A 27,908-nucleotide genomic window follows, 5' to 3' on the forward strand; every position below is an offset into this window, starting at 1 on the left:
CCTGAGGGGCCCCGCCCACCAAATCGTACCCTGAGGGTTTCCGGCCACAAAATCGGACCCTGAAGGTTTCCGGCCACAAAATCGGACCCTGAGGGTTTCCGGCCACAAAATCGGACCCTGAGGGTTTCCGGCCACCAAATCGGACCCTGAGGGTTTCCGGCCACCAAATCGTACCCTGAGGGTTTCCGGCCACAAAATCGGACCCTGAGGGTTTCCGGCCACAAAATCGGACCCTGAGGGTTTCCGGCCACCAAATCGGACCCTGAGGGTTTCCGGCCACAAAATCGGACCCTGAGGGTTTCCGGCCACAAAATCGGACCCTGAGGGGTCCTGACCACAAAATCGGACCCTGAGGGGCCCCGGCCACAAAATCGGACCCTGAGGGGCCCCACCCACCACATCGGATCCTAAGAGGCCCCACCCACAAAATCGGACCCTGAGGGGCCCCACCCACCAAATCGGACCCTGAGGGGCCCCACCCACCAAATCGGACCCTGAGGGGCACCGGCCACAAAATCGGACCCTGAGGGGCCCCACCCACAAAATCGGGCCTTGAGGGGCCCCACCCACAAAATCGGACCCTGGGGCCAAAGTGGCCCCTGAGAGGCACCTAAAGTTAAAACGGATCCTGAGTTGAAAGTCTTGTAGGGGCATCAGGCAAGTCTCTCTTAAAGGGGCAGCCTGGGCACCATTTCAAACCACTATCTGTACTTCCTTCAGGAAATACACATCTAGTATTAATGTTGTAATCCGAACAAAGCTAACTTATTCTTATTATTCAGTTGATTTCCGCAATTAATGCGGCCCGAACTGCTACATGCACAGACTCCGTTGAGGTGTCGTTTCGAAGCCAGCGTCCATGAGAGGTGTGCTAAGTAATTTTCGTGTCGATCGGATTTGTAGTTTTTGTGCAATTTGCGTTTGAAAAAACATTTTCCTCAATGCAATTCAATGGGGAAATGTTGCCACAGACAAAACATGCCCTGAGGCGATTGAAATGGCAGTTATGCTCATTGATATGCGCAAGCACACCCAGTTACTATGCCAACGCCTACGAACGTCACATGACCTTTCCAGGACACAGTTTCTGGCAGATAATTTCTGCACTTAAAGCGAAACCCACAGCACAAATGCAAATCTAGCTTCATCACATGATGCATGCCCCTGAGAATGTGCGCCAAACTGGCTCTTAAAGGGCTGACGCGCCAAAGTGATTCTTAAGGGGCCGGCGTACAGAAATAAGTCTTAAAGGGCCAGCGTGCTAAATCGAAAGCTGAGTGACCCCAGGCTCCAAATCGGAGGCTGAGCCACCCCGGCCTCCAAATCGGACCCTGAGGGGCCCCACCCACCAAATCAGACCCTGAGGTGCTCCGCCCACCAAATCGGACCCTGAGGTGCCCTGCCCACTAAATTAGACCCAGAGTGGACCCGCCCACCAAATTGGATCCTGAGGGGCCCCACCCACAAAATTGGACCCTGAGGGGCCCCACCCACAAAATCGGACCCTGAGGGGCCACACCCACAAAATCGGACCCTGAGGGACCACACCCACAAAATCGGACCCTGAGGGATCCCGGCCACCAATCCAAGCCCTGAGGAGCCCAGGCCACCGAATCGGATCCTGAGGGGCCCCACCCACCAAATCAGACTCTGAGGCCAAAGTGGCCCCTGAGAGGCACCCACAGTTAAAACGGATCTTGAGTTGAAAGTCTTGCAGGGGTAGCAGGCAAGTCTCTCTTAAAGGGGCAGCCCGGGCACCATTTCAAACCACTATCTGTACTTCCTTCAGGAAATACACATCTAGTATTAATCTTGTAATCCGAACGTTGCTAACTTATTCTTTTTTTTCAGTTGATTTCTGCAATTAATGTGGCCCGAACCGCTACACGCACAGACTCCGTTGAGGTGTCGTTTCGAAGCCAGTGTCCACGAGAGGTGTGCTAAGTAATTTTCATGTCAATCGGATTTGTAGTTTTTGCGCAATTTGCATTAGAAATATTTTTTTTCCCGTCATTGGAATGTATTGTCTAAATGCTTTTCAATGGGGAAATTTTGCCATAGAGAAAACAAGCCCTGAGGCGATTCAAATGGCAGTTAAGCTCATTGATATGCGCAGGCACACCCAGTTACTATGCCAACGCCTACGAACTTTACATGACTCACCCAGGACACATATTTTGGCAGATAATATCAGCTCTTAAAGCGAAACCCACAGCACAAATGCAAATCTAGCTTCATCAGATGACGCATGCCCCTGAGAGAGAATGTACGCCAAAGTGGATTTAGAAGTCCAGTGCGCCAAACTAGCTCTTAGACGACGCGCCTAAGTGATTCTTAAAAGGCCAGCGCACCAAAATAAGCCTTAAAGGGCCGTCGCGCCAAATCGAATGCTGAGTGACCCCAGGCTCCAAATCGGAGGCTGATCGACCCAGGCCTCCAAATCGGAGGCTGATCAACCCAGGCCTCCAAATCGGAGGCTGATCGACCCCGGCCTCCAAATCGGAGGCTGATCGACCCCGGCCTCCAAATCGGAGTCTGATCGACCCCGACCTCCAAATCGGAGTCTGATCGAACCCGGCCTCCAAATCGTAGTCTGATCGACCCCGGCCTCCAAATCGGAGTCTGATCGACCCCGGCCTCCAAATCGGAGTCTGATCGACCCCGGCCTCCAAATCGGAGTCTGATCGACCCCGGCCTCCAAATTGGAGGCTGATCCACCCCGGCCTCCAAATCGGAGGCTGACCCACCCCGGCCTCCAAATCGGAGGCTGAGCCACCCCAGCCTCCAAATCGGAGGCTGAGCCACCCCGGCCTCCAAATCGGAAGTTCATCGACCCCGGCCTCCAAATCGGAAGCTCAACGACCCCGGCCTCCAAATTGGAGGCTGAGCGACCCCAGCCTCCAAATCTTACCCAGAGTGGCCCCGCCCACCAAATCGGACCCTGTGGGGCCCCGCCCACCAAATCGGACCCTGTGGGGCCCCGCCCACCAAATCGGACCCAGAGTGGTCCCGCCCACCAAATTGGACCCAGAGTGGTCCCGCCCACCAAATTGGACCCAGAGGGGCTCCGCCCACAAAATCAGACCCAGAGGGGCCCCTGCCACAAAATCAGACCCTGAGGGGCCGCGGCCACAAAATCGGACCCTGATGGGCCCCAGTCACAAAATTGGATCCTGAGGGGCCCCGGCCACAAAATCGGACCCTGAGGGGCCCCAAACACAAAATCGGACCCTGAGGGGACCCAACCACAAAATCGGACCCTGAGAGGCCCCACCCACCAAATTGGACCCAGAGTGGTCCCGCCCACCAAATTGGACCCAGAGGGGCCCCACCCACAAAATCGGACCCAGATGGGCCCCTGCCACAAAATCGGACCCAGAGGGGCCCCGGCCACAAAATCGGACCCTGAGGGGCCGTGGCCACAAAATCGGACCCTGAGGGGACCCAACCACAAAATCGGACCCTGAGGGGACCCAACCACAAAATCGGACCCAGATGGGCCCCTGCCACAAAATCGGACCCAGAGGGGCCCCGGCCACAAAATCGGACCCTGAGGGGCCGTGGCCACAAAATCGGACCCTGAGGGGCCCCACCCACAAAATCAGACCATGAGGCCAAAGTGGCCCCTGAGAGGCACCCACAGTTAAATCGTATCCTGAGTTGAAAGTCTTGCAGGGGCAGCAGGCAAGTCTCTCTTAAAGGGGCAGCCCGGGCACCATTTCAAACCACTATCTGTACTTCCTTCAGGAAATACACATCTAGTTACTGCGTCTAATACGAACATTCCATAGATATTTTTACAGATAATTGCTTTCAATATTTCGCTGGCTATCAAGCCTTTCTTCTGGTCTGAACATGCCCCACTTCCGTCTTTAGTGCAGGACGACGCATGTGCACATACACAGATGTCTCATACATCGTTTATTTCTCTTTGCTTTTTCTGACATGCCACACTTCCGTCCTGACTGATGGTCTGCTCACGCGCCTTTACCGCTAGCTTATCTTTTCAGCTGCTCCACATTTTCCTAATTAAAATGCTTTAAATAGTTTCATTCACTGGTGTTCTATTCACTTCTCCCTTGATTGCGGCGCTGTCCTGTTCTCCGCTTATCCTGCTTAGAGGTTTGTCATCTGGAATTGATTGCTTCACAATAATGGTGGTGTATATAATATGTTTTTTACGGACTTGGTTTCATTTGGCAAAAACTTTTTTTTCCTTTCCTTTTTCTAGAATCTTATCATTATCCTCACGGTTACACAGGTATATACAAAAATTTTTTTATATATATTTTTCCTCTTTCTATACCACACTGGTGAGATACCAGAAACTGCCTTAGGTTCTAGTGAATTTTTTGACCTTTTTGTCAATATATATCTTTTTCTGCTCAATGTGAACTGCCTCCAATGATGGATATCAGAACTATCTATAACTTTGCTATTTGAGTGATATGTCTACAATATCATAGATTTAATATTGATATATAAATATGTATCAGTCAGCAATTCATTTATTTTGTATAATAATTCATATTTTGTATAATTATTCATATTTTGTGATTTGGTGTTTATTTTTTGTTTTAGGCTGGTTTCACATTTGCGCTTTTGTGCGCAGCGCATCGTGCGCACCCGTGCGCATGCGCACTGCGCACCTATGTTTAACATGACGTGCGCATGTTTTTGCGCACACTTGCGTTTTCGTGCGCATGCGTTTTTTTGTCTTTTGCGCCAGGTGCGCCAGACGCAACATGTTGGATTTTTTGGTGCGCCCTGTCTCGGCAAAAAAAACGCATGCGCACGCTTGCGCACGGAATGCGCAAAAACAACACATTGAAGTCTATGGTAACGCATGCGTGCGCATGGTCTTGCGCACGGTTGCGTTTTTTTACGCATGCGTTTTTGAGTGAAACAAGTCTAGAATGTTCTCTAGACAATGGAAAAAACGTCACACTTAAAAACGCATGCGCATAAAAAACGCCAACGCATGCAAAAAACGCATGTAAAACGCAAACAACGCTGCGTTTTTTTACACATCAGCGTGCGCATGACGTTAAAAAAACGCGCGTTTGTTTTGCGTTTTTCTTTGCGTTTTTTATGCGCCCGATGCGCTGCGCAAAAAAACGCTAATGTGAAACTAGCCTTACCTAGATAAGATACCCTTGAAAAAGGCTAGTAAAGCCGAAACGTTGGGTGATTTGTGTGACTGTTATTTTCAATAAAATAATCAAGCATATCAAAAAAAGCTCTTTCAGCCTCAGGTTATTATTCTTATTATCAGAATTCTGTTCTTCCTGACGGCTTGGTTGTATCTTTTCCATTTATCATCATATATTCTTTTCCCGGAAGTTCTCCCCATCCGAATGCAACTATGATGTGGGGAATCAGGAACTGTTGGCCATGAAATGGGCATTTGAGGAGTGGAGACATTGGTTGGAGGGAGCTAAACACCAGGTCATGGTCCTTACTGACCACAAGAATTTGATTTACCTGGAGTCGGCCAAATGCTTGAATCCTAGACAGGCTACATGGGCCTTGTTTTTCACACGTTTTGATTTTGTGGTCTCTTTTCTTCCTGGCACTAAGAATGTCAAGGCAGATGCCCTCTCTAGGAGTTTCTTTGCTGATTCTCCTGTTGGGACCAAGCCTGCTACCATCTTAGGTGAGGAGGTAGTTCTTTCTGCGATCTCGCCCGATTTGAGACGTGCTCTGGAAGAGTTTCAGGAGGACAAACCTGAGCGTTGTCCCAGTGGAAAGTTGTATGTTCCTGACCAGTGGAGGAAGAGAGTGATGTCTGAAGTTCATTGCTCTGCATTGGCTGGTCATCCAGGTATTTTTGGTGCTAGAGATCTGGTGAGTCGGTCTTTTTGGTGGCCCGCCTTGTCTCGTGATGCCAGGAATTTTGTGCAGTCCTCTGGGACTTGCTCCCGGTCTAAACCTTGTTCTCGCTCTAGTGAGTTGTTGATGCCTTTGCCGGTGCCCAAGAGGCCATGGACCCATATTTCAATGGATTTTATCTCTGATCTGCCTGTCTCTCAGAGAATTACCGTTATTTGGGTGATTTGTGATAGATTTTCTAAGATGGTCCATCTTGTACCACTCCCTAAATTGCCATCTTCCTCTGAGTTGGTGCCCTTGTTTTTGCAACAGGTAGTTCGCTTGCACGGGATTCCTGAGAACATTGTGTCTGACAGAGGAGTTCAGTTTGTGTCTAGATTTTGGAGGACTTTCTGTTCCAAGCTGGGAATTCAGTTGTCCTTCTCCTCTGCGTTTCACCCTCAGACCAATGGGCAGACAGAGAGAACAAACCAGACTTTGGAGTCGTATTTGAGATGTTTTATTTCGGCTGATCAGGATGATTGTGTTTCATTTTTGCCCTTGGCCGAATTTGCTTTAAATAATAGAGCTAGTTCTGCCACTTTGATGTCACCTTTTTTTTGTAACTTTGGGTTTCATCCTCGATTTTCTTCAGGGCAGGTGGAGCCTTCTGCCTGCCCAGGTGTTGACACGGTGGTGGAGAGATTGCACCAGATCTGGGACCAAGTGGTGGATAAGTTGTCTCTCTCCCAGGAAAAGGCCCAGCGGTTTTCCAACCGGCATAGGACCATTGGTCCCCAGTTTAAGGTGGGTGATATGGTTTGGTTGTCATCAAAAAATTTCGCTATGAAGGTGGCTTCTCCTAAGTTTAAGCCTAGATTTATTGGACCTTACAAGATTTTGGAGATTATTAATCCGGTCTCTTTTCGGTTGGCTCTTCCTGTCACATTTAAGATTCATAATGTGTTCCATAAGTCCTTGTTGAAGAGGTTTGTTGAACCAGTAGTTCCTGGGCTGGCACCTCCTGACCCTGTATTGGTTGAAGGTAACATGGAGTATGAGGTAGAGAAGATACTGGATTCCCGTCTGGCTAGACGGAGACTCCAGTATTTGGTTAAGTGGAAGGGTTATGGTCAGGAGGATAATTCCTAGGTCACTGCCTCTGATATTCATGCCGAAAGATAGGTGCGTGCCTTTCATCGGGCTCACCCTGATCACCCTGGTGGCATGGATGAGGGTTCGGTGACCCCTCCTCAAGGGGGAGGTACTGTTGTGAGTTCATTTTTCCCTTCACCAGTGAGGTCTGATGAACTCCCACTTCTGGCGAAGGAAGGTAGTGAGGCTGATTACCAAACAGCTGAGCAGGTAGATGATGACTGGGTCACAGGAACTGATGACTGGATATAAGGCAGCTGACGCCCTGCTGCCTTGCTGGTGATTTTCCTGCTGGATTCTTGGAGACCAGTCTGATTTCTGCTTCTCAAAGCTAAGTTTTGCTCTGCTTTTTGTACACTTTAGTTCTGGTTTTGTTTGCCTTGTTTTTTGGAGTTCAGCCATCCCCGGCCGGGGGTGAGCTGAATTCCATTTTTGTCTCTGATCTGTTGATCTCTGGCTCTGTCTTCAGAATATACCTGAGTGCTGATATAGTCTTTTTGAAGCCTAGCGACTTCAGGGCCTGTTTTTCCTATCAGTCTGTTGGTTCATTTTTGGATAGGCTTTTGCGGATTGCAGACAGCAGCTTTTCTATCCTGTCCTATTTAGTTAGCTTGGGCCCCATCATTTGCTCAACCTATCTTTCTATCTGTGTTAGTGTTTTTCATCTTGTTTCACAGTCATTATATGTTGGGGGCTGCCTATTGCTTTGGGGTCTGCTCTGGGGCAGTTTAGATTTCCCCTTTCTGTCTTTAGGCTAATTTAGTTCTCCGGCTGTGATCGAGGGGTCTAGGGCACCTTAGGAACCCCCCACGGCTACTGCTAATTGTTGTTGATAGGTTCAGGGTTCTGCAATCCGATAGCTGCCAACTTCTCTGGTTTTCTGGACTTAGCTATTATTTTTGTTTTTTCCTCCTTCGGTGACTCATCCATAACAGCCTGCCCAAGCACCGCATCATTGTTGACCTCCCCACCAGGTGGAATTCGACTTTGCATATGCTGCAGAGGTTGTGTGAGCAGCAACCTGCAATTATGGAGTTGCAGCTGCATCAGGCGCAAAGTAGGCAACACACATCTCTGTCCTCCCACTTTACAACCACAGAGTGGGCATCCATGAAGGACATATGCACCGTTTTGAAGTGCTTCGAGGACTCCACTCTAATGGTGAGCGTGGATGCTGCCCTACTCAGCCTGACTATTCCCCTTATATGCCTTGGAGAATCATCACTTAAAAGACTAAGGGATGAGGTTTCTCAGGAGGAGGAGGAGTATGATGAGACACTTGCACCAACCAGGCAATCTTCATCGGCCCAGTTGGTACAAAGCTGTGTGTGTGCCTCACAAAGGTCCAGGCAGGACACAGCAAGCGAGGAGGATGAGGAGGACTATGAGGATGAGCCAGAGGAGGAAAGTACACAGCGTTCTACTAGTAGTCACCAGATAGAGCGTGGATGGGGTGATGCAGAGCAGCCAGAGCACATTCCTCCAGCTGGTGACAGTGATGCATGGCCAGTTGGCAGCCTTCAGCACATGAGTGACTTCATGCTGCAGTGTCTGCGAAACGACCCACGCATGGTTCGTTTTCTCCACACAAATGACTACTGGGTGGCCACCCTCTTAGATCCACGTTACCGGGACAGCCTTCAAAGCCTAATTACACTGTTGAACCGGGCGCGTAAAATGCAAGAGTACCAAGACGCACTGGTTAATTCACTCATGTACTCTATTCCACCGCATAGCAGTGATGCGCGTGCACTAACAGGCACCTCAGTGCGTCCTGGGCCCAGCGGAATCCGTTCAGAAGCCGGTAGCAGAAGCAGAACATCTGCTACTGACAGGTTCAGTATACCTAACCTGTTCCAACGGTTTCTGAACCCGCAAACAGTTCGGGCACCATCAGCACAGACTGTCCAACGCACTAGGAGGCAACGTTACCGTGACATTGTGGCACAATACCTCTCCACCCCTGTCAGTGTGCTTCAGGATGGATCTGCCCCCTTCAAGTTTTGGGTCTCCAAGTTGGATACATGGCCCGAGCTTAGCCAGTATGCCTTGGAGGTCCTGGCTTGTCCTGGTGCCAGTGTGATTTCTGAACGCGTCTTTAGTGCAGCTGGCAATGTACTAACAGACCAACGTACCAGACTATCCGCTGCAAATATGGACCAGCTTACATTCATAAAAATGAACCAGGCCTGGATTTCTGGTGACTTTTGCTGCCCTAGGCCAGAGTAGACAGGTTACAAGCATGGTTGGTAGCAGTATGCATGCTCTATCATGTGCCTATGTTGCACACAGCGTCATCTGTTATGCCCGTGCTCTGGCCTCTACTACCAACATCTACCACCAGGTTCTGTGACTTACTCTTTCACCTCATACTGTTTTCCATGGGCTCTAGTACCGCCAGCTAGTGCTCATTTCAGTGACTGCTGATTTCACAGCATGCCGTGTTTCTGGGCTCTAGTACCGCCAGCTAGTGCCCATTTCTGTGACTGTCACTTTCACAGCATGCCGTGTTTCGGGGCTCTAGTACCGCCAGCAAGTGCCCATTTCCGTGACTGCTGATTTCACAGCATGCCGTGTTTCTGGGGTCTAGTACCGCCAGCTAGTGCCCATTTCTGTGACTGTCACTTTCACAGCATGCCGTGTTTCGGGGCTCTAGTACCGCCAGCTAGTGCCCATTTTTGTGACTGCCACTTTCACAGCATGCCGTGTTTCTGGGCTCTAGTCCTGCCAGCAAGTTCCCATTTCCGTGACTGCAGATTTCACAGCATGCTGTGTTTCTGGGCTCTAGTACCGCCAGCTAGTGCCCATTTCCGTGACTGCCACTTTCACAGCATGCTGTGTTTCTGGGCTCTAGTACCGCCAGCTAGTGCCCATTTCCGTGACTGCCACTTTCACAGCATGCTGTGTTTCCAGGCAACAGTACCGCCAGCTGTACCTCATTAGACCAAAGTGGGAAAAAAAGGACGACAGATGCCAAACACCTATACGCAGAAGCACAAGAGGCGGGATCCAGCCATGCCGGCTGTTTCCTGGCAGTGAAGTGCGGACACAGGTGCCTCCCCCCGAGGGTTACACTGAGTTCCAGCATCGCCAGCTGGTTCTCGGGAGTGCCCAAGGGCACAGGTACCTCCTGCTCCAAACCGTGTTTCGACAACGTTCGCCGTTACACGGTTGTGTCCGCTGCACTGTTCCACACTCCCGCCGTACATAATTCTGGCTCAGTTTGCTGTTATCCGTGGTGTCGGCAGTGTAGGAGACCCCTACATGGACTCCGGGACCTGGCGCTCAAGGCTGGTCTCGACAGTGCCAGTAGGCCCTGCTCCTCCCCTGCTGGGACTGCAGAGTAAAGAAGACTGTGTCCGGGTTGCGGGGGCAAATGTGGCTCTTGCACCTTCTGCCGAGAAGACATTACTCCGGTAGAAGACCCAAGACAGTAAGACAGATGCAGAAGACCCAAGACAGGAAGACAGATGCAGAAGACCCAAGACAGGAAGACAGATGCAGAAGACCCAAGACAAGAAGACAGGTGGAGATGTCCCCGGACTCATGTCTTTTTGCTCTTGAACTTGCATCTTTGTGGGTTTTTTTTGGGCTTCTCGCAGTGCTTTTGGCTTATGTCACTACTACATTGTGGTATCCGGGCTACAGTAATGTCAGCTGTTGTCCAGTACAGCCACTGGCACTTTTACCTTCTGCTGCTTATCTGGGTTCCAGTAACGTCAGCTGGTTCTCAGTAGAGTCAATGGCTTAGGTCCCTCCTTTGTGGTATCCGAGTTCCAGTAATGTCTGCTGGTCCTTGGTAGTGCAATCTGGCACAGGTACCTCCTGCTTAGTTAACGGGCTCCGATAACATCAGCTGGTGCCCATTAGTTCCATTGGCTCTTATGCTGATTTCTGCTGCCTATACGGGTTCCAGACTCACCAGCTGGTTCTCTCAAGTTCCTGTGCCTACTGTTACTTCTGCGTATTTCCTCTGGGTTTGGGACATTCTGCGACCAGCCAAAAGCAGAATAACCATAGACGGAGGTTTAGGGAGCAGTAGGAGCAGATGTGCGTGAACCAAAAGCAGAATATCAATATGCAGAATTACTGAATAACAGTAATAGAATCAGGAGAAGAAGACTAAGCATGGTTTAAAGGGAGTGTATCCGTTCCTCCACGTGGTGCTCCTGGAAACTCCCTGCAAAGCAAGGCGAGCTGAACGCAGACACATGTCAGTCAAAGGGCATATTGACACCACCACTGGCAGTTTTAATTTAATAATGTAAAATTACTAACCCTAACCCCTTACCCTTAACCCTTACCACTAACCCTAACCCTAACTAACCCTAACCACTAACCCTAACCCCTAATCCTTACCCTAACCCTACTAATCCTAAACCTAAACCCTAACCCCTAACCATAACCCTACTAACCCTAACCCCACTAACCCTAACCCCACTAACCCTAACCCCTAACCCTATTAACCATAACCCCTAACCCTAACCCCTAACCCTAACTATAACCCTAACCCTAACTAACCCTAACCCCTAACCCTTACCCTAACCCTACTAACCCTAACCATAACTCTAACTAACCCTAACTCCTAACCCTAACCCTAACCCTACTAACCCTTACCCTAACCCTTATCCTACTAACCATAAACCCTAACCCTACCCCAACTAATCCTAACCCAAAGAATAAACACCGCTGTTAAGAAGATGGCGACCAGTTTTCCTGCTACAGCTTTCGCTCTGTGCATTTTTCTAGCGATTTTTTTTGCTCCTCTGCCTCTGCAAACTTCTTCCCCATTATCCTGAGGTGTTTCCCCTCCATTTTATCCATTATATAGCACTGTAGTGGTCATTTTGTAATTCCGATTTTTTTCTCCCATTGACTTGCATTGATATCGGAAATCGGAAATTCCAATATCGGAAATCGGAATTCCGATACGATATTGGGCAATATCGCTCATCCCTAGTTGTAGGTAGATTTGCATCAAACAACATACTTCTTCCACTTTCACAGAGAGTGCGATTCTATCTCTCTGCAATGCCATTTTGATCTGGATTGTATGGAATGGTAGTCTGTAACACGATTCCATCCTTTTTCAAAATGGTTTGCACGTTACCACTTGTATATTCGGTTCCATTATCTGCAAGCAGGGCTTTTGGCATTCTTCCAAATTTGTTAAACACTACAGCAAGATATTCTTCAAGTTTCTGTGGAACTTCATCCTTACTGTGAAGCAGGTAGGTGAAAGTATATCTAGAGTAGTCACTAGTGATGAGCGAGCGTGCTCGCCACTACTCGGTACTCGCCCGACTATCACTGTACTCGGTGTACTCAGCGAGCACTGAGCATTTCCGGGATTACTCAGCGGGAACTTGGGTCTCCACCCAGCATTTTTGGCAGACTAAAGAGACCCAATCACGGTGCAGGGATTGTTTGCCAGGCTCTAAAACGCCGCAGCCATTTTTGTTGTGGTCGTGTAGTGATTGGCTGGCCGCACAGCATCATCAGGGGAACAAGAGACCGGATGCCGCCCTGCTCGGTGCATTCAGCTCCTGATTGAGAGAGTGTAGGGAGAGCGGCTGCCTTGATAGGGTCAGAATTGGCGACTTATTAAGTAGTGTGGGGTTTACCATCCTAAATACTCACATCCAGCTAAACCAACAGTCCTTGTAAGGACTAATTCCGGAGTATATAGGTTCCAGTATTAGGCCGGCAGGGTAGTGTATGTCGCTGTATACACATCAATGTAAGGCCTGCAGGCACTGTATGTGTGTATATAGAGCATTGTATATATCAAGAGGGTCCACTCCCTTCCTGTGTTCTGGTGCTGCTGCTGCTACCTGTGGGATGTATTAGCTGTATATAGCTAGCCCCAGGTGTAATTGGAATACATGCCACACATTTTTTGCTGTGGTATCTTGATGCCAGCTCACATCTGAGCGTGCTCAAAGTTTGGCCAGTTTACGGCTGTTTCTCTTTTTTCCCTGGCTGTCAGTTTTGGTTAAATACACAAGTATTTAGGCAAAAAAACAAACATACAGGGCACACATTTTTTGCTGTGGTATCTCAGTGCCAGCTCATGTCTGTACGTGCCAACAGTTAGGCCAGTTTACGGCTGTTTTCTCTTTTTTGCCTGGCTGACAGTTTTGGTTGAATGCAACAGTATTTAGTAAAAAAAACCATACAGGGAAAACAGTTTTTGCTGTGGTATTTTGGTTTGAGCTCATATCTGTGTGTGCTAAAAGTTTGGCCAGTTTACGGCTGTTTTCTCTTTTTTGCCTGGCTGTCAGTTTTGGTTAAATACACCAGTATTTAGGCAAAAAAAAACCATACGGGGCACCCATTTTTTTGCTGTGGTATCTCGGTGTCAGCTCATATCTGTGCGTGATAAAAGTTTGACCAGTTTACGTCTGATTTCTCTTTTTTGCTTGGCTGTCAGTTTTGATTAAATACAACAGTATTTAGGCAAAAAAAAAACATACAGGGCACACATTTTTTGCTTTGGTATCTTGGTGGCGGCTCATATCTGTGTGTGCTAAAATTTTGGCCAGTTTATGGCTGTTTTCTCATTTTTGCCTGGCTGTCAGTTTTGGTTAAATACACCAGTATTTAGGGTGAAAAAAAACATACAGGCCCCCCATTTTTTGCTGTGGTATCTCGGTTGCAACTCATATCTGTGCATGCTAAAAGTTTGGTCAGTTTATGGCTGTTTTCTCTTTTTTGCCTGGCTGTCAGTTTTGGTTAAGTACACCAGTATTTAGGCAAAAAAAAACAAAAACCTTACAGGGAACACATTTATTGCTGTGGTATCTCGGTGTCAGCTCATATCTGTGCATGCTAAACGTTTCGCCAGTTTACGGCTGTTTTCTCTTTTTTGCCTGGCTGTCAATTTTGGTTAAATACACCAGTATTTAGGGAAAAAAAAACATAGAGGGCAAAGATTTTTTGCTGTGGTATCTCGGTGGCAATTCATATCTGTGCGTGCTAACAGTTTGGCCAGTTTACGGCTGTTTCCTCTTTTTTGCCTGGCTGTCAGTTTGGTAAAATACACCAGTATTTAGGGCAAAAAAACCCATACAGGCCACACATTTTTTGCTGCAGTAACTCGATGCAGCTCATATCTGCGCGTGCTCAAATTGTGGGCAATTTACGGCGGATTTATTTTTTTGGCCTGGCTGTCACTGTCATTATATCCACCAGTCTTTTTTGTATCCCAAAAAATTAATACAGTCTGTTATCTCAGGCTGAGGCCTGGTGTTTCTGTGCTGGAAAAATCTTGGCTTTGCAGGCATACTTATCACATCTAATTTTTCTCCAAATAATTCCATTTGTATTAAGCTTTTAAAATATTTCAGTAGTCAATTTAAAATGGGCAACGCAAGGGGCAAGGGACGGGGAAGTGGATGTGATGCTGATGGTGCATGCAGAGGACGAGGCCGTGGCCAAGCAGAAAGTAGGCCACAGCAAAGACCCACATCTTTGTGCTTGAGCTTCCTGTCCCAGTTTCTAGGGGACTGCACAACATCACTTTTGAAGCCAGAGCAGTGTGAAACGGTTGTTGGTTAGATAGTGGATAATGCTTCCAGTCACTTAGCCACCACCACCACCATGTCTTCCACTCGGTCAAGTTTGAGTAGCCATGAGTGTGGACAGAGAGGTCCGGCACCTGCGCACTCCAGTACTCTGCTCTGCCCACAACCGGGCAGATAAAGTACACCTGCGCAGGAGCCGAGGGAGAAGCAAGGAGGAGGACGTCATCGTATGAAGATGGGAGGTGCCAGATGGGACGGTGACACCCATCGGATCGGACCGAACGCTGGGGTGAGTATAATCTAACTTTCTTTTTTATTTTTCATGTTACATCGGGGGCTTAACTACAGCATTACAGAATGCTGTAGATAAGCCCCTGATGGCGGTACCAGCAGCTGATAGGGCTAAAATGGAGTGACAGATTCCCTTTAAGGTCAGTGAAGAAATCCTTGAAGAGGAAAATGTTACTTCGGCAGCCCATGACGTAAGCCCTTGTGTCTGGACAATGTGGATCGTTTCTGTGCCCTGATTGGCTGCTGGAATCAACACACATAGTTACGGGGGAAAAAAAGAGCATTCCACTCCCTGTACCCCTCCACACCCCCTCCCCTCATCAGACACGTCCCCCTGTCAGCACTGCCAGGGCAGCAGCAGGTGTAGCTGACTTGCAGAATTGGGCTCACACCTGGCATACTTTCTCGAGTAGCTCAAGCAGATCTGGGTAGATTTTGAGAAACCCCTGAATCACTAAATTGAGCATGTTTGCCATGCATGGTAAGTGTGCAAGGTTCCAAGCATCAGAGCCACCATTAGGTTACGGCTGTTATCACCCATGACCATGCTTGGTTGTAGGTTCAGAGGCGACAGCCACAGATCAGTCTTGGCTGTTAGAGCTTTCAACAACTCTGTGGCAGTGTGCAATATGTCACCTAAGCAGATTAGCTTCAACAGAGCCTTTTGCCGCTTGGCCGAGGCAGTGCTGCAGTGCTTTCAGTTTGTGACTGATTTTGAAATTTCGGAGATGGAGGTTGAAGAGGAGGTGCAGGAGCTGCTGTAGAAGATGGTTGAAATACTGAGTGAACCAAGACCCCAAATCCTTGGTGTCGGTAGCAAGTGTTCCGTCCCAGGGTCTGACTGGGTCCCAGCTTCCACAATGTTCACTCAGTGTGCAGTCAGAAAAATGTAGCATCCCTGGCCACAAGCACTTGTCCACATGTTCATGGTTAAGTGGACCTTCTCAGTAACAGTGCTGGTCAGGTGATGGTTGATGTTACGGGACACGTGCTTGTGAAAGGCAGGAACGGCATGCCAAGAGAAATAGTGGTGGCTGGGGACCAAGTATTGAGGAACAGCTGTCGCCATATGAGGTTGCGGAAATCTTACATCTCCACAAGCATAATGGCAACATTTCCAGGTCAAGCAGCCTGGATATGTGGCCGTTTAGTATTGTGGCCTATGGGTGTATGGCTGCATATTTACACTCACATTCCAAGGACTGGGGTAGGGACAACTGAATTCTGCACTGGGGCAAGGACATGGATGTGGTTTCTGATGGTGGTTGCAACTGTGCAACAAGAGCAGGGTGAGAGGCTTCTTTGCCTGAATCAACCACAGCGGATTGTCATGCATATAGAATAGGGAAAGAGGCAGTGGTGTCACAAGCAGACACGGTTTCTGGACCCTGGCGTTCGGCCCAACTAGTCAGGTGCTTTGTAGTCACGTGCCTGAGTATGCTGATGGTGGTCAGGTAGGTAGTTGTGCTGCCCCTGCTGATGCTGACATGGCAGCTGTTGCAATTGGCATTTTTTGGGGTAACTGGTCTGTATTTAAAAAAGAGCCAGACTCGGGAACAACTAACCCTTGGCCTTGCAACTTCACCTGTGTTGGTGCTCAGGAGAACAGTTGCCTGCCTTGTGTCTATGACCTCCGCACTGACTCATCCTCCCAATTGTGGTGGTGTGGATCCCTCCCTATCTGCACTGGTGTCCTCACTTTCCATGTAAACTTCCCAGGTTGAGTCAGTGACTTCATTGTCCACCACCTTGTCTTCCACTTCTGCACCCTGGTCCTCCTCTTGACTTGCTGACTTAACAACATCACTTGTTAGCAATTGTGTCTCATCATCATTCACCTTTTGTGACAGTAATTGCATTTTCCCACCATCACCTTCTTGTGACCGTGTCTGCTCAAATATTTGGGCATCGCTACCTGTGATCGCCTCTTATCCCACTTGAAACGGGCAGGGAGAGAGGCCAGAATCTATAAATGGAAATGTGAATAGCTCTTTGGAGTTTCCAAGTGTGGGTTAACTTGTCTCCGGGCACTCCACATGGTGGAAGGAAGGAGTGGTGGAAGGAAGGAAGGAGGATCAGGATGAGGATTATGTGGTCTGTAATCACGGCTACTGAGAATGGAAGGGGGGAAAATAGGATGGTGCTGGCAAATTGACTGGAAGCAAGATCTGCTAACATCCAACAAACTTTTCACATTAGTCTGGCTTCAAGAGTGGTGTTCCATGACTCCTACAAAATGGGAAAAGAAGGAGTCGATACAATGTGTTTGTTGTGCTCCAGCAGCAGGCACAGTTTCACCTTACCATGTGCCTTGCCCACTTTAAATTATGTATGATATATCTCTGTTGAAAAAACTTTGCAGGATTAGTATTGCAGGAAAATGTGCCCACCTCAGATGGACTTATTACACTGCAGTAGCAATATAGCAATGCTATTCTAACCAACCTGTCACGCCGCACTGCATACTCACCCGACCTCTGCTCACGCGCCACAGCCCCCCGCTGTCCGACAGCCACGGCGGTCCCTTCTGACAGGCCTGCAGCTGACGGTGTCTCTGAATGCAATGTGCATGTGCCATAGGCCGCGCCTCCCTCCTGTTACTTGTGCTCCGGCAATGCCCTGACCCAGAAGCACCGACGGACCAATGGCAGACCAGACAGGGGCATATCAGGCCATTCCCCCTTGAGGGAGGCGCCTGATCATTGTGTTTGCTAGCACACTGGGCCCTGCTTCCTCGTGTGCTCTCTGCAGCCTTGCAGTCCTATCTTCCGCGATTCCTGCAGCAGCCTCGCAGGCCTGCCCTCGGTGGTCCCTTCAGCAGCCCCGCAGTCCGGTACTCCATGGGTCCTGCTATCTATGCTCCAGTCCTACTCCAGTCCTGCCTCCCAAGTTCCTGCTCCGTCATGCTATCCACGCTCCAGTTCTACCGTCCTGCTCCAGTCCTACCGTCCTACTCCAGTCCTGCCTCCCGTGTTCCTGCTCTGTCCTGCTATCCACGCTCCAGTCCTACAGTCCTACTCCAGTCCTGCCTCCCCTGTTCCTGCTCCGTCCTGCTGTTTCTGCTCCAGTTCTGCAGTCCTACTCCGGTCCAGTCTCCAGTGATCCTGCTCTGTCCTGTTGTCTATGCTCCAGTCCCGCAGTCCTACTCCGGTCCTGTCTCCAGTGATCCCGCTTCATCCTGCTATTTCTGGTCCGGCCCTGCAATCCTACTCTGACCCTGCCTCCTATAGTCTCGCACTCCTACTCAGTCCGTTCTGAGCCGCCCCTCTCGGTACCGGCTATCGTGGTACCCGAACCCCTGGGCCTGCTCCCAACGATCCCTGTATAGGGGTCGGCTACACCTAGCAGCTCACCCAGGGCCCCACGGTGCCACGGTCCAGAGGGTCCACTCCTGGAGATTTGCCTCACCTGACCAGCCGTGGTAACACAACCAAGTCTGACTGTATGCTTTTGACACACAACTGATGCAGTATAAATTGCAAATAATATTTCCATGCAGAAAAAACTTTGCAGGATTTGCATCACCGGAAAATTTGCACACCTCAGATGAACTTATTTCATTACTTGTGTTATATATCAATGCTATTGCAACCGACCAAATCTGGCTGTAGGCTTTTGACGTGCAACTGGTGCAGTAGAAAGGAGTCTAGGAAGGAAGTTTAGTGAGCTACACAGCACAAGAAAGCATGTGAGGGAATTTTTTCCCTTGTTCCACCAGGCCTTTGTAGTTGCAGCTAGTCAGAAGAAAGTCGTCTACTACTGGAGAGGAGTGATGCCCTGATTCTACCATGCACACAGGTCTATTCCCATTGCAAGCATGACCAGAATTCAGGAAGAACATTCGGCCAGGAGTAGTTACTCATAGCAACTACTATACAGCATTCAGTGCTGGACACCAGACTTAGACCACTGGAGGGACTTGCTGTCATGCGTTCCTCTTATACACCCAGTTCTTAGTCTCTGCTACTATATACTGTCTCTGATTTGAAACTGTTTTGTCATCTGCAGGTGTTTCCAATGTATCACCTCTGGCTGTTATCATCCATAGTTGTGTTGAAGTAAAAGTTATAATAATAATAATAATAATAATCTTTATTTATATAGCGCCAACATATTCCGCAGCGCTTTACAGTTTCAAAACACAAGTCATAAGTAGCAACGTTAATAATACAATAATTAAAGCAAAATAAGACTAAATAAGACGACCCTACTCGTGAGAGCTTACAATCTACCATGAGGTGAGGGAGATACAAAGTACAGGTGTGTATTTACAATTGTATATTTACAATGAAGGTCCAGCCATCTTGAGGGAGTGAAGGATGGATGGAGATAGTGAATGGGCTATACACGCAAACTTACACATAGAATGACTTTGATTTGTGAATGTGATAAGCCGCTCTGAACAAATGTGTTTTGAGGGAGCGCCTAAAACTATGCAAATTGTGGTTAGTCCTAATTTCTTGGGGTAGAGCATTCCAGAGGATAGGAGTAGCACGGGAGAAGTCTTGGAGTCGGGAGTGGGAGGTACGGATTAGTGCAGAGGTTAGTCGAAAGTCGTTTGCAGAGCACAGCGATCGACTAGGCCGATAGACAGAAATGAGGGAGGAGATGTAGGGGGGTGCTGCGCCGTGGAGAGCTTTGTGGGTGAGAACAAGTACTTTGAATTGGATCCTATAATGAATGTGCAGCCAGTGTAATGACTGACGAAGAGCGGACACGTCCGAGTACCGATTAGCCAGATGGACGACCCTGGCTGCTGCATTAAGTATGGACTGGAGAGGGGATAGTCGAATGACGGGGAGGCCAATTAATAGAGTGTTGCAGTAATCCAGGCGGGAGTGGATCAATGCTGCAGTGAGGGTTTTTGTTGTTTCCATGGTGAGAAAAGGGCGGATTCTAGAGATGTTCTTTAGGTGTAAGCGGCAAGAGCGGGCAAGAGATTGTATATGGGAAGTATAAAGATGGTACCGAAAGCCAAATCTGCTGATGGTCTGTCCAATTGGGGCTGTGTAGAGAGAGAAGAGAAGGGGGCCAAGGACTGAGCCCTGAGGTACCCTGACAGCAAGAGGAAGAGGAGATGAAGTGGAGCCAGAGAACAAAACACTGAAGGAGCGGTCAGAGAGAAGGGAAGAGAACCAGGAGAGAGCAGTGTCCTTAATGCCTAGTGACTGGGGCCTAGAGAGTAGGAGATGGTGGTCAACAGTATCGAAAGCTGCAGATAGGTCAAGAAGAATGAGCAGAGAGTGGTTACCATTACGGTTTGCTGTCAGAAGGTCATTGGTCACTTTGATGAGTGCAGTTTCAGTCGAATGTAGGGGGCGGAAGCCGGACTGTGAAGGGTCTAGAAGGGAGTGAGTGGAGAGGTAACGGATAAGGCAGGAGTAAATTAGGCGCTCCAAAAGTTTAGAGATGAAGGGGAGATTGGAGACTGGTCTGTAGTTGTTTGTGCAGGAGGGGTCGAGAGCGGGTTTCTTTAGTAATGGAGTATCGATGGCATGTTTGAAGGAGGATGGGAAAATGCCCGAGGAGAGGAAGAGATTAAAGATTGTAGTTAGGTGGGTTGTGACAACTGGAGAGAGAGACTGGAGGAGATGTGAGGGAATGGGGTCGGTAGTGCATGTAGTCGGACGAGAAGAAGAGAGGAGTCTGGAGACTTCTTCTTCTGTGATGGGATCAAATGTGGAAAGTGAGCCAGGGGGAGATGCAGGAAGGGATGGGAGTCACAGCACTTGGTGGTTGGGAGCAGATTTCCTGATGGATATTATCCATTTTTTCTGTAAAGTGGGAGGCCAGGTCATCACCACAAATGTCTGTGAAAGGGGCTTGTGCTTTTGGCCTGAGGAGGGAGTGAAAAGTGTCAAAAAGTTTCTTGGGGTTGTTGGCTAGTGAGGAGATCAGGGTGGTGAAGTAGGTCTGTTTGGCAAGGTGAAGGGCAGCGTTATAGGTTCTTAACATAAATTTGAAATGTATGAAGTCTTCTGGTGTGCGGGTTTTTTTCCATAGGCGTTCAGCACTCCTAGAGCATCGCTGGAGAAGTTGAGTTTGCGATGTGAGCCAGGGCTGTTTTACTCTGTGCTTGGAGAGTCTGAGGGTGAGGGGAGCTACTTGGTCAAGGGTGCTTCTAAGTGTGTCATTGTAGTGATGAACAGCCAGATTAGGACAGGAAAAAGAGGAGATTGGGGACAGTGATGAGTGTAGGGAGTCTGAAAGTGGCTGAGGGTTAATTGCTTGTAGATTTCTGACTGTGTGGTAGGTAGGAGTGAGCTAGGGTGGGTGAGGATTTGTGAGCATGAAGGAGAGAATGTTGGATCAGAGAGTGGAAGCGGTGAGTTATTTAGGTGGGAGATTGAACAGAGCCGGCCGAAGACCAGATCAAGGGTGTTACAGTCCTTGTGTGTCTCAGAGGTTGAAAGCTGTGAGAGGCCTAGAGAGGTGGTTAGTGATAGAAGCTGGGATGCAGATGTGGAAGTAGGGCTGTTAATGGGGATGTTGAAGTCTCCCAGGATAAGGGTTGGAAGTTCTGAGGACATGAAGTGCGGCAGCCAGGCTGAAAAGTGGTCAAGGAAGTGGGTAGGTGAGCCTGGGGGCCGGTATATGATCGCTACTCTGAGGGAGAGGGGATGGAAGAGCCTGATGGTGTGGACCTCAAAATAAGGGAATAAGAGCGATGGAACTGGGGGGATAACCTGGAAAGTGCATTGTGGGGACAGGAGTATGCCGACTCCACCACCAGGTCTGTTTGTGGGTCTTGGGGAGTGAGAGAATTGTAAGCCACCGTAGGAAATGGCAGCAGGAGAGACAGTGTCAGAGTCCTGAATCCAGGTTTCAGTGAGGGCCAACAGATTAAGAGAGTTGTTCAGAAAGTAGTTGTGTAGGAAAGGAAGCTTGTTACAAGCAGACCGTGGATTTCAGAGGGCACAATTAAAAGATGGAGATGAGGGAGTGCAAGTAATATTAATAAGATTATTATGGTTTCGATATGAGGTAGGGTAGGGGTTGAGGTTGGGGGATGGTGGACCAGGGTTGGGGGAGATGTCCCCTGAAATCAGTAGGAGTAGGAAGATAAAGAGCAAATAGTTGTTGGAATTGTAAGTAGTTTTTTTCTGCGATGTGTTTGGGCAAGATGGGCTGAGGTTTCTCAGGAAGGTGAGGAGTGCATGGGAGCTGTACATGGGAAAGGGAAGTATAGAGGAGCTGATGTGTATGAGTCGTGATGGAGAGGGGATAGGGTGGTGAATGTGGATGGCAAGGGAACACAGGAGGATAAAAATAAAGCACATGGCTAAAAGAGAGAGCAAAGTGTGGGTTACCTGACTCCTGCCCTGACTAACTGCCATGTATAACTGCCGCTTTCCTGATCTTTAGCTTCTGTGATGCTTTGCTTATGGGATGCTTGCATGCTGCACCCCACACTGCGTGCTTATCATGTTCCACCGATAACCTGACTCCTGCCTACTGCCTAACTCTCCTGTCTTCTCTCTGCACCTACATCATGATGAACTTTATCATCATCACACTCAGTAGGGACTGTAAAACAGCAGCATTTAACCCCTGCACATCCAATGTGTACTTTCTTATTACAATGTCACCGAAGTTCAAGGCATTGGCCATCATAGACCATGTAAAAGGGACCAGAGGATCTGATCCATGCCTGCTGTGTTGGAGGTTTCCACCCTGCTCTCCTGTGCATTACACTAAGTCATATGGCAAGGCTCGTTAAATAGTAGATATTGGCTTTTAGGATTGCTACTTCTAATAGGTGGTACTAGACTTCTAGTCCTCTTCCTCTCTGAAAAGGCAATTTGCATATTATAAAGCACTAGCTGAAGAGCCCGGCGCTGCCCGGGCATAGTAACTAACTGTGGTTAGTTATAACAAATTATAATTATCCTCCATCCCATAGTCCTATGCCAATATACCCATCATACATATCCTCCATCCCATAGTCCAGTGCCCATATACCCATCATACATATCCTCCATCCCATAGTCCAGTGCCCATATACTCATCATACATATCCTCCATCCCATAGTCCCGTGCCCATATACCCATAATACATATCCTCCATCCCATAGTCCCATGCCCATATACCCATCATACATATCCACCATCCCATAGTCCCATGCCCATATACCCATCATACATATCCTCCATCCCATAGTCGAGTGTCCATATACCCATCACACATCCTTCATCTCATAGTCCCGTGCCCATATACCTATCATACTTATCCTCCATCCCATAGTCCCATGCCCATATACCCATCATACATATCCGCCATCCCATAGTCCCGTGCCCATATACCCGTCATACATATCCTCCATCCCTTAGTCCAATGCCCATATACTCATCATACATCCTCCATCCCATAGTCCCGTGCCCATATACCCATTATGACATCATCATCACCATGGCAACCATTATTACATAAACAACCCCATTGCAACCTATGATGAATCAGCGTCGCCATGGCAACCATTGTGACGCCATAATGAAGGGCGGGGCTTGATGCGCACACACTTTTTCCCCATTATGTAGATAGGGGCAAAATTGTTTGGTGAATTGGAATGCGCGGGGTTAATATTTCGCCTCACAACATAGCTTAGGACACTCTCGGGGTCCAGACGTGTGACTGTGCCAAATTTTGTGGCTGTAGCTGCGACGGTGCGGATGCCTATCCTGGACATACAAAAATATTCAGAATTGAGAGTCCTCAGTGGTTGATACCTTTTAATGGCTAACTGAAAAGATGGTAACACATTGCAAGCTTTCGAGACTACTCAGGTCTCTTCTTCAGGCTAGACTAATACAAAATCTGAAGAGTCACATATTTATGCACAATACAACACAGAAAAAATGCAATGGATAAGACAAGTGATGTGAAGCAGAACTATCAATATGGGAGAGGGAGAAGCATAAATATTGGACCAGTACATAGATAAGGAGTCCGGATGTTTTATAGTTCTCTGATTGGGGTCTCCTAATGTGTTGTGATGCCCCCACCAGGCCTTGAAAGCAAATTCCTTAATTGATGTAAAAAGACATAAATCCATGCAACACATTCATTCCAGCACTGAGAGTGTCAAAGGTCGTCATGAATTTATACTCCCAAACACGTCTCTCTCTCTCTTATTTGTACTAAATGTCCAACTGGGGGTCTGTATGTGGGGGAGACAGGGCAAAAGCTTAGAACAAGGATGAATGCTCATCGTCACACAATAAGAGAAAAAAGAATGGATCTACCTGTGGCAAAACATTTTTGTATCCCTGATCACAGCAACATGGATATGAAATTACTGGTATTGAATGGTGACTTCACATCTCACAGAGAGCGACGTGCTTGGGAGTATAAATTTATGACGACCTTTGACACTCTCAGTGCTGGAATGAATGTGTCGCATGGATTTGTCTTTTTACATCAATTAAGGAATTTGCTTTCAAGACCTGTTGGGGGCATCACAACACGTTAGGAGACCCCAATCAGAGGACTATAAAACATCCGGACTCCTTATCTATGTACTGGTCCAATATTTATGTTTCTCCCACTCCCATATTGATAGTTCTGCTTCACGTCACTTGTCTTATCCATTGCATTTTTTCTGTGTTGTATTGTGCATAAATATGTGACTCTTCAGATTTTGTATTAGTCTAGCCTGATGAAGAGACCTGAGTAGTCTCGAAAGCTTGCAATGTGTTACCATCTTTTCAGTTAGCCATTAAAAGGTATCAACCACTGAGGACTCTCAATTCTGAATATTTTTCTATCTACTGGCTAACACGGTACAAAGATTTACATCTTTCCTGTATCCCAGACATACACACACACACACATACATACACACACACATACATACACACATTGAGCTTTATATATTAGATAATGACACCAAAAGGGCTTATTTTTTTTATTATAATTATTATTTATTTATATAGCACCATTAATTCCATGGTGCTGTACATTAGACGGGGTTACATCAAAATACAAATATCACTTACAGTAAACAAAACTAACAATAACAGACTGACACAGAGGGGAGATGACCCTGCCCTTGTGGGCTTACATTCTACAGGATTGTGGGAAGGGAGACAGTAGGTCGGGAGTTGCAGTAGCTCTGAAGGTGGCTGTGTAGTCATTACAGGTTGTAAGCTTTTTTGAAGCTATTTGAAACTGTTTGAAAATTGGCATTAAGACATGTGGGCAGCTTGGGAAACATGAGAAGATCTCAAGTTCTCTTTAATGCAATATTTTTGTAAAACTCCATGAACAGAGCTAAAGATCTCCATGTCATCACATCTTAATTGTTTTTCTTTGCAATCTACTATGGTATGGTAGTGAACAAAAGAAAAGTAGTAATACCTAGAATGCAAAGTCTATGAAGTTCCTGAGTGAGAGTCAAAGGGATGTTTAGACAAGCATAGATTCCACATTTTGGAACATTTTTTGAGGAATTTGCAAATTTCTAAATACAATTTTCACATTGTAATAATACTTTTATTTTTTTTTATTGAGTGATGCTATTGGCTTTTTTATGCACAGCTTACATTGTCTAATGACTAAGAAACATTTAATCTGAAGGAGAATCCTAACACCCTTTGAACCCCTTCATGACCCAAAGTATTTTCGTTTTTTGCTCCCCTTCTTCCCAGAGTCATAACTATTTTTTGGTCAATATGGCCATGTGAGGGCTTGTTTACTGTGGGACGAGTTGTACTTTTGAACAATACCATTAACTTTAACATGTCATGTACTGGAAAATGGGAAAAAAATTCCAAGTGCGGTGAAATTGCAAAAAAAAGTGCAATCCCACAGTTCTTTTTTATCTTGCTTTTTACTATGTTCACAAAATGCTAAAACTGACCTGCCATTATGATTCTCCAGGTCATTACGAATTAATAGATGCCAAACATGTATAGGTTCTATTTTATTTAAGTGGTGAAGAAAAAAAAATTGAAAAAAAAAAGTGCCATTTTCCGATACCTGTAGCGTCTTCATTTTTTGTGATCTCGGATTGGGTGAGGGCTAATTTTTTGTGTGCCAAGCTGACATTTTTTATACCTTTTTTTGATACCATTTTGTTGTAGATACGATCTTTTGATCACCCGTTATTGCATTTTAATGCAATGTTGCGGAGAGCAAAAAAATGTAATTCTGGCATTTTGACTTTTTTTTCTCGTTACGCCATTTAAGCCATTAATTCTTTTTTCATATTGATAGATCGGGCAATTCTGAATGCGGCAATATCAAATATGTGCATGTTTGATTTTTTTATTGTTTTATTTTGAATGAGGCGAATGGGGGGTGATTTGAACTTTTATATTTTTTACATTTTTTTAATTTTTTTTTCTTTTTGCATGCTTCAATAGTTTTCATGGGAGATTAGAAGCTGCAGTTGTCCGATTGACTCTGCTACATACAGGTTATGATCAGATGACCATCGGGCAGCCCTCATCGCAATCCAGCTGTGACAACCATAGCGGTCTGCAGGAGACCTCTGGTTGTCATGTCAACCCATCAGTGACCCGCCATCACGTGACGGGGGTCACCAATTGGTGGATTTCTGGCGCGCTGGCCAGAAGCGTTGTCATGATCTGTATGTGAATTCTAGTTGAGTGCTGCAGGGGTTAATACTTTTGTCCTCTCTTTGGTTCAGGGAGGGCTTTAAATAACCTCATTTGGGCTCTGTCAGTTGTCAGTGATACTTTTGACCTCGGTTTAGTTCCTGACCCATGTGTATTTGTGAATACTGTTTTCCTGTGTATGTTTGCTCGTGTATGACCTGGCCCGTTCCTGTTTTAGATATTGCTGCCTGCCTATGTACTTGTTTTGTCTCTCTGTTATGACCTTTGCCTATGCCTGACCTTCTGTTCCATTGCTCCCGCCTGTACCGCGCTGCTATCTCAGGTTTCCAGACTCTGCTTTGTGACTGACCACATCCCTGTCTTGCCCCGCCTATACCTTGCCATCTCCTGGCTTAGACCTGTGCCTACCCGACTACATTCTGGGCATCTCTAACTCAAGTGCCGCTCTTGGGAACTCCGGGGCTTGTCTCCGGCCACAGACACTCCCCAGCAGTCACATGCTTCATGTCCTGTTTACCTGAAGCACACATCTCTACCGCTGCCGCCCCGCTCAACAGGTGTTTTTGAGCATAGTTTGTTCACCTCAGGACACGTGCACTGGCTCAGTGAGCAAGTGCAGTGCAGTTTTCCTGACAAGCGTGTATTAAATTCCGCTGTCAGTTTGGCAGTGGATATTTAACGGGTTAATGGCTGCGGGTGGATCGCGATTCCACCCACGGCTGTTCCTGCCACATGTCAGCTGTTCAAAACAGATGACATATGCTGGGAAAGGGAGGGATTCCCACATGGGCATACTATTAGGCCGGGATCACACACAGCGAGATACGGCCGAGTCTCGCAGGTTAAAACCAAGCTCTGGCGCCGGCACTCCAGAGCGGAGCGTGCAGCCGCACAGCAATACATGGAGCTGCACGCTCCGCTCCAGAGTGCCGGTGCCAGAGCTTGGTTTTAACCTGCGAGACTCGGCCGTATCTCGCTGTAGTGTGACTCCGGCCTTACACCCAACGTCGGAAAGGGGTTAATAAGAGCGAAAAGATGCTTGATACAATACAATGCAATTAGTGATCATACCATGGGCAGATGGCAAAGTGCTAAAAAAAATCCATACACACATTAGTGCAACAGTTATTGATTGCTTTGTTATACTGTATTTTTAATAATGTTACCTGATCAAGGAATTCTTTGAGATTGCATTCTTTCATATTTAAATTAAAAATTCTTTCTGGATAGGTTGAATTGAGAATTTCAAAAGACTCACTGTAGTTATCTCTGGTGATATTATGTTCATTTATTTCAAACTCATTCATTAAGGATAAAATGTTTCTGAAACAATAAAAATTGGCAATTGTATTATTGTATGTCATGTTAATGTACTTTTCTGGGATATTAGTTGGAATTCACTTTGTTACCTGTCCAGGCATTGCCAGTAGCCAGATTTTGCTTTGAATCCTAAAATGCAAAATATTGGAATGGAAGCATAAAGAGATGACAAGCTATTGATGGCAGCTATTGTCACTGCATCCTTTTCACAATCATTCCTAGAGA

The 27,908-nt window shown here is 47.3% G+C and overlaps 1 protein-coding gene across 1 annotated transcript in view; it reads right to left on the reverse strand.

The window, feature by feature from the left end:
- LOC141099802 (sodium-dependent neutral amino acid transporter B(0)AT3-like) overlaps positions 1-27,908 on the reverse strand; it is a 1,161,745-nt gene that overhangs the window by 351,637 nt on the left and 782,200 nt on the right. The window contains exons 8-9 of the mRNA XM_073587870.1: positions 27,773-27,901; positions 27,530-27,686 (exon numbers count right to left, since the gene is read on the reverse strand). Of these exons, the coding sequence (XP_073443971.1) occupies positions 27,530-27,686; positions 27,773-27,901 (286 nt within the window). The remainder of the gene's footprint in view (positions 1-27,529; positions 27,687-27,772; positions 27,902-27,908) is intronic.

Source organism: Dendrobates tinctorius, unplaced genomic scaffold (genome assembly GCF_039654945.1).
Source record: "Dendrobates tinctorius isolate UK_male_01 unplaced genomic scaffold, ASM3965494v1 ptg000102l, whole genome shotgun sequence".
Lineage (NCBI taxonomy): Eukaryota > Metazoa > Chordata > Amphibia > Anura > Dendrobatidae > Dendrobates > Dendrobates tinctorius.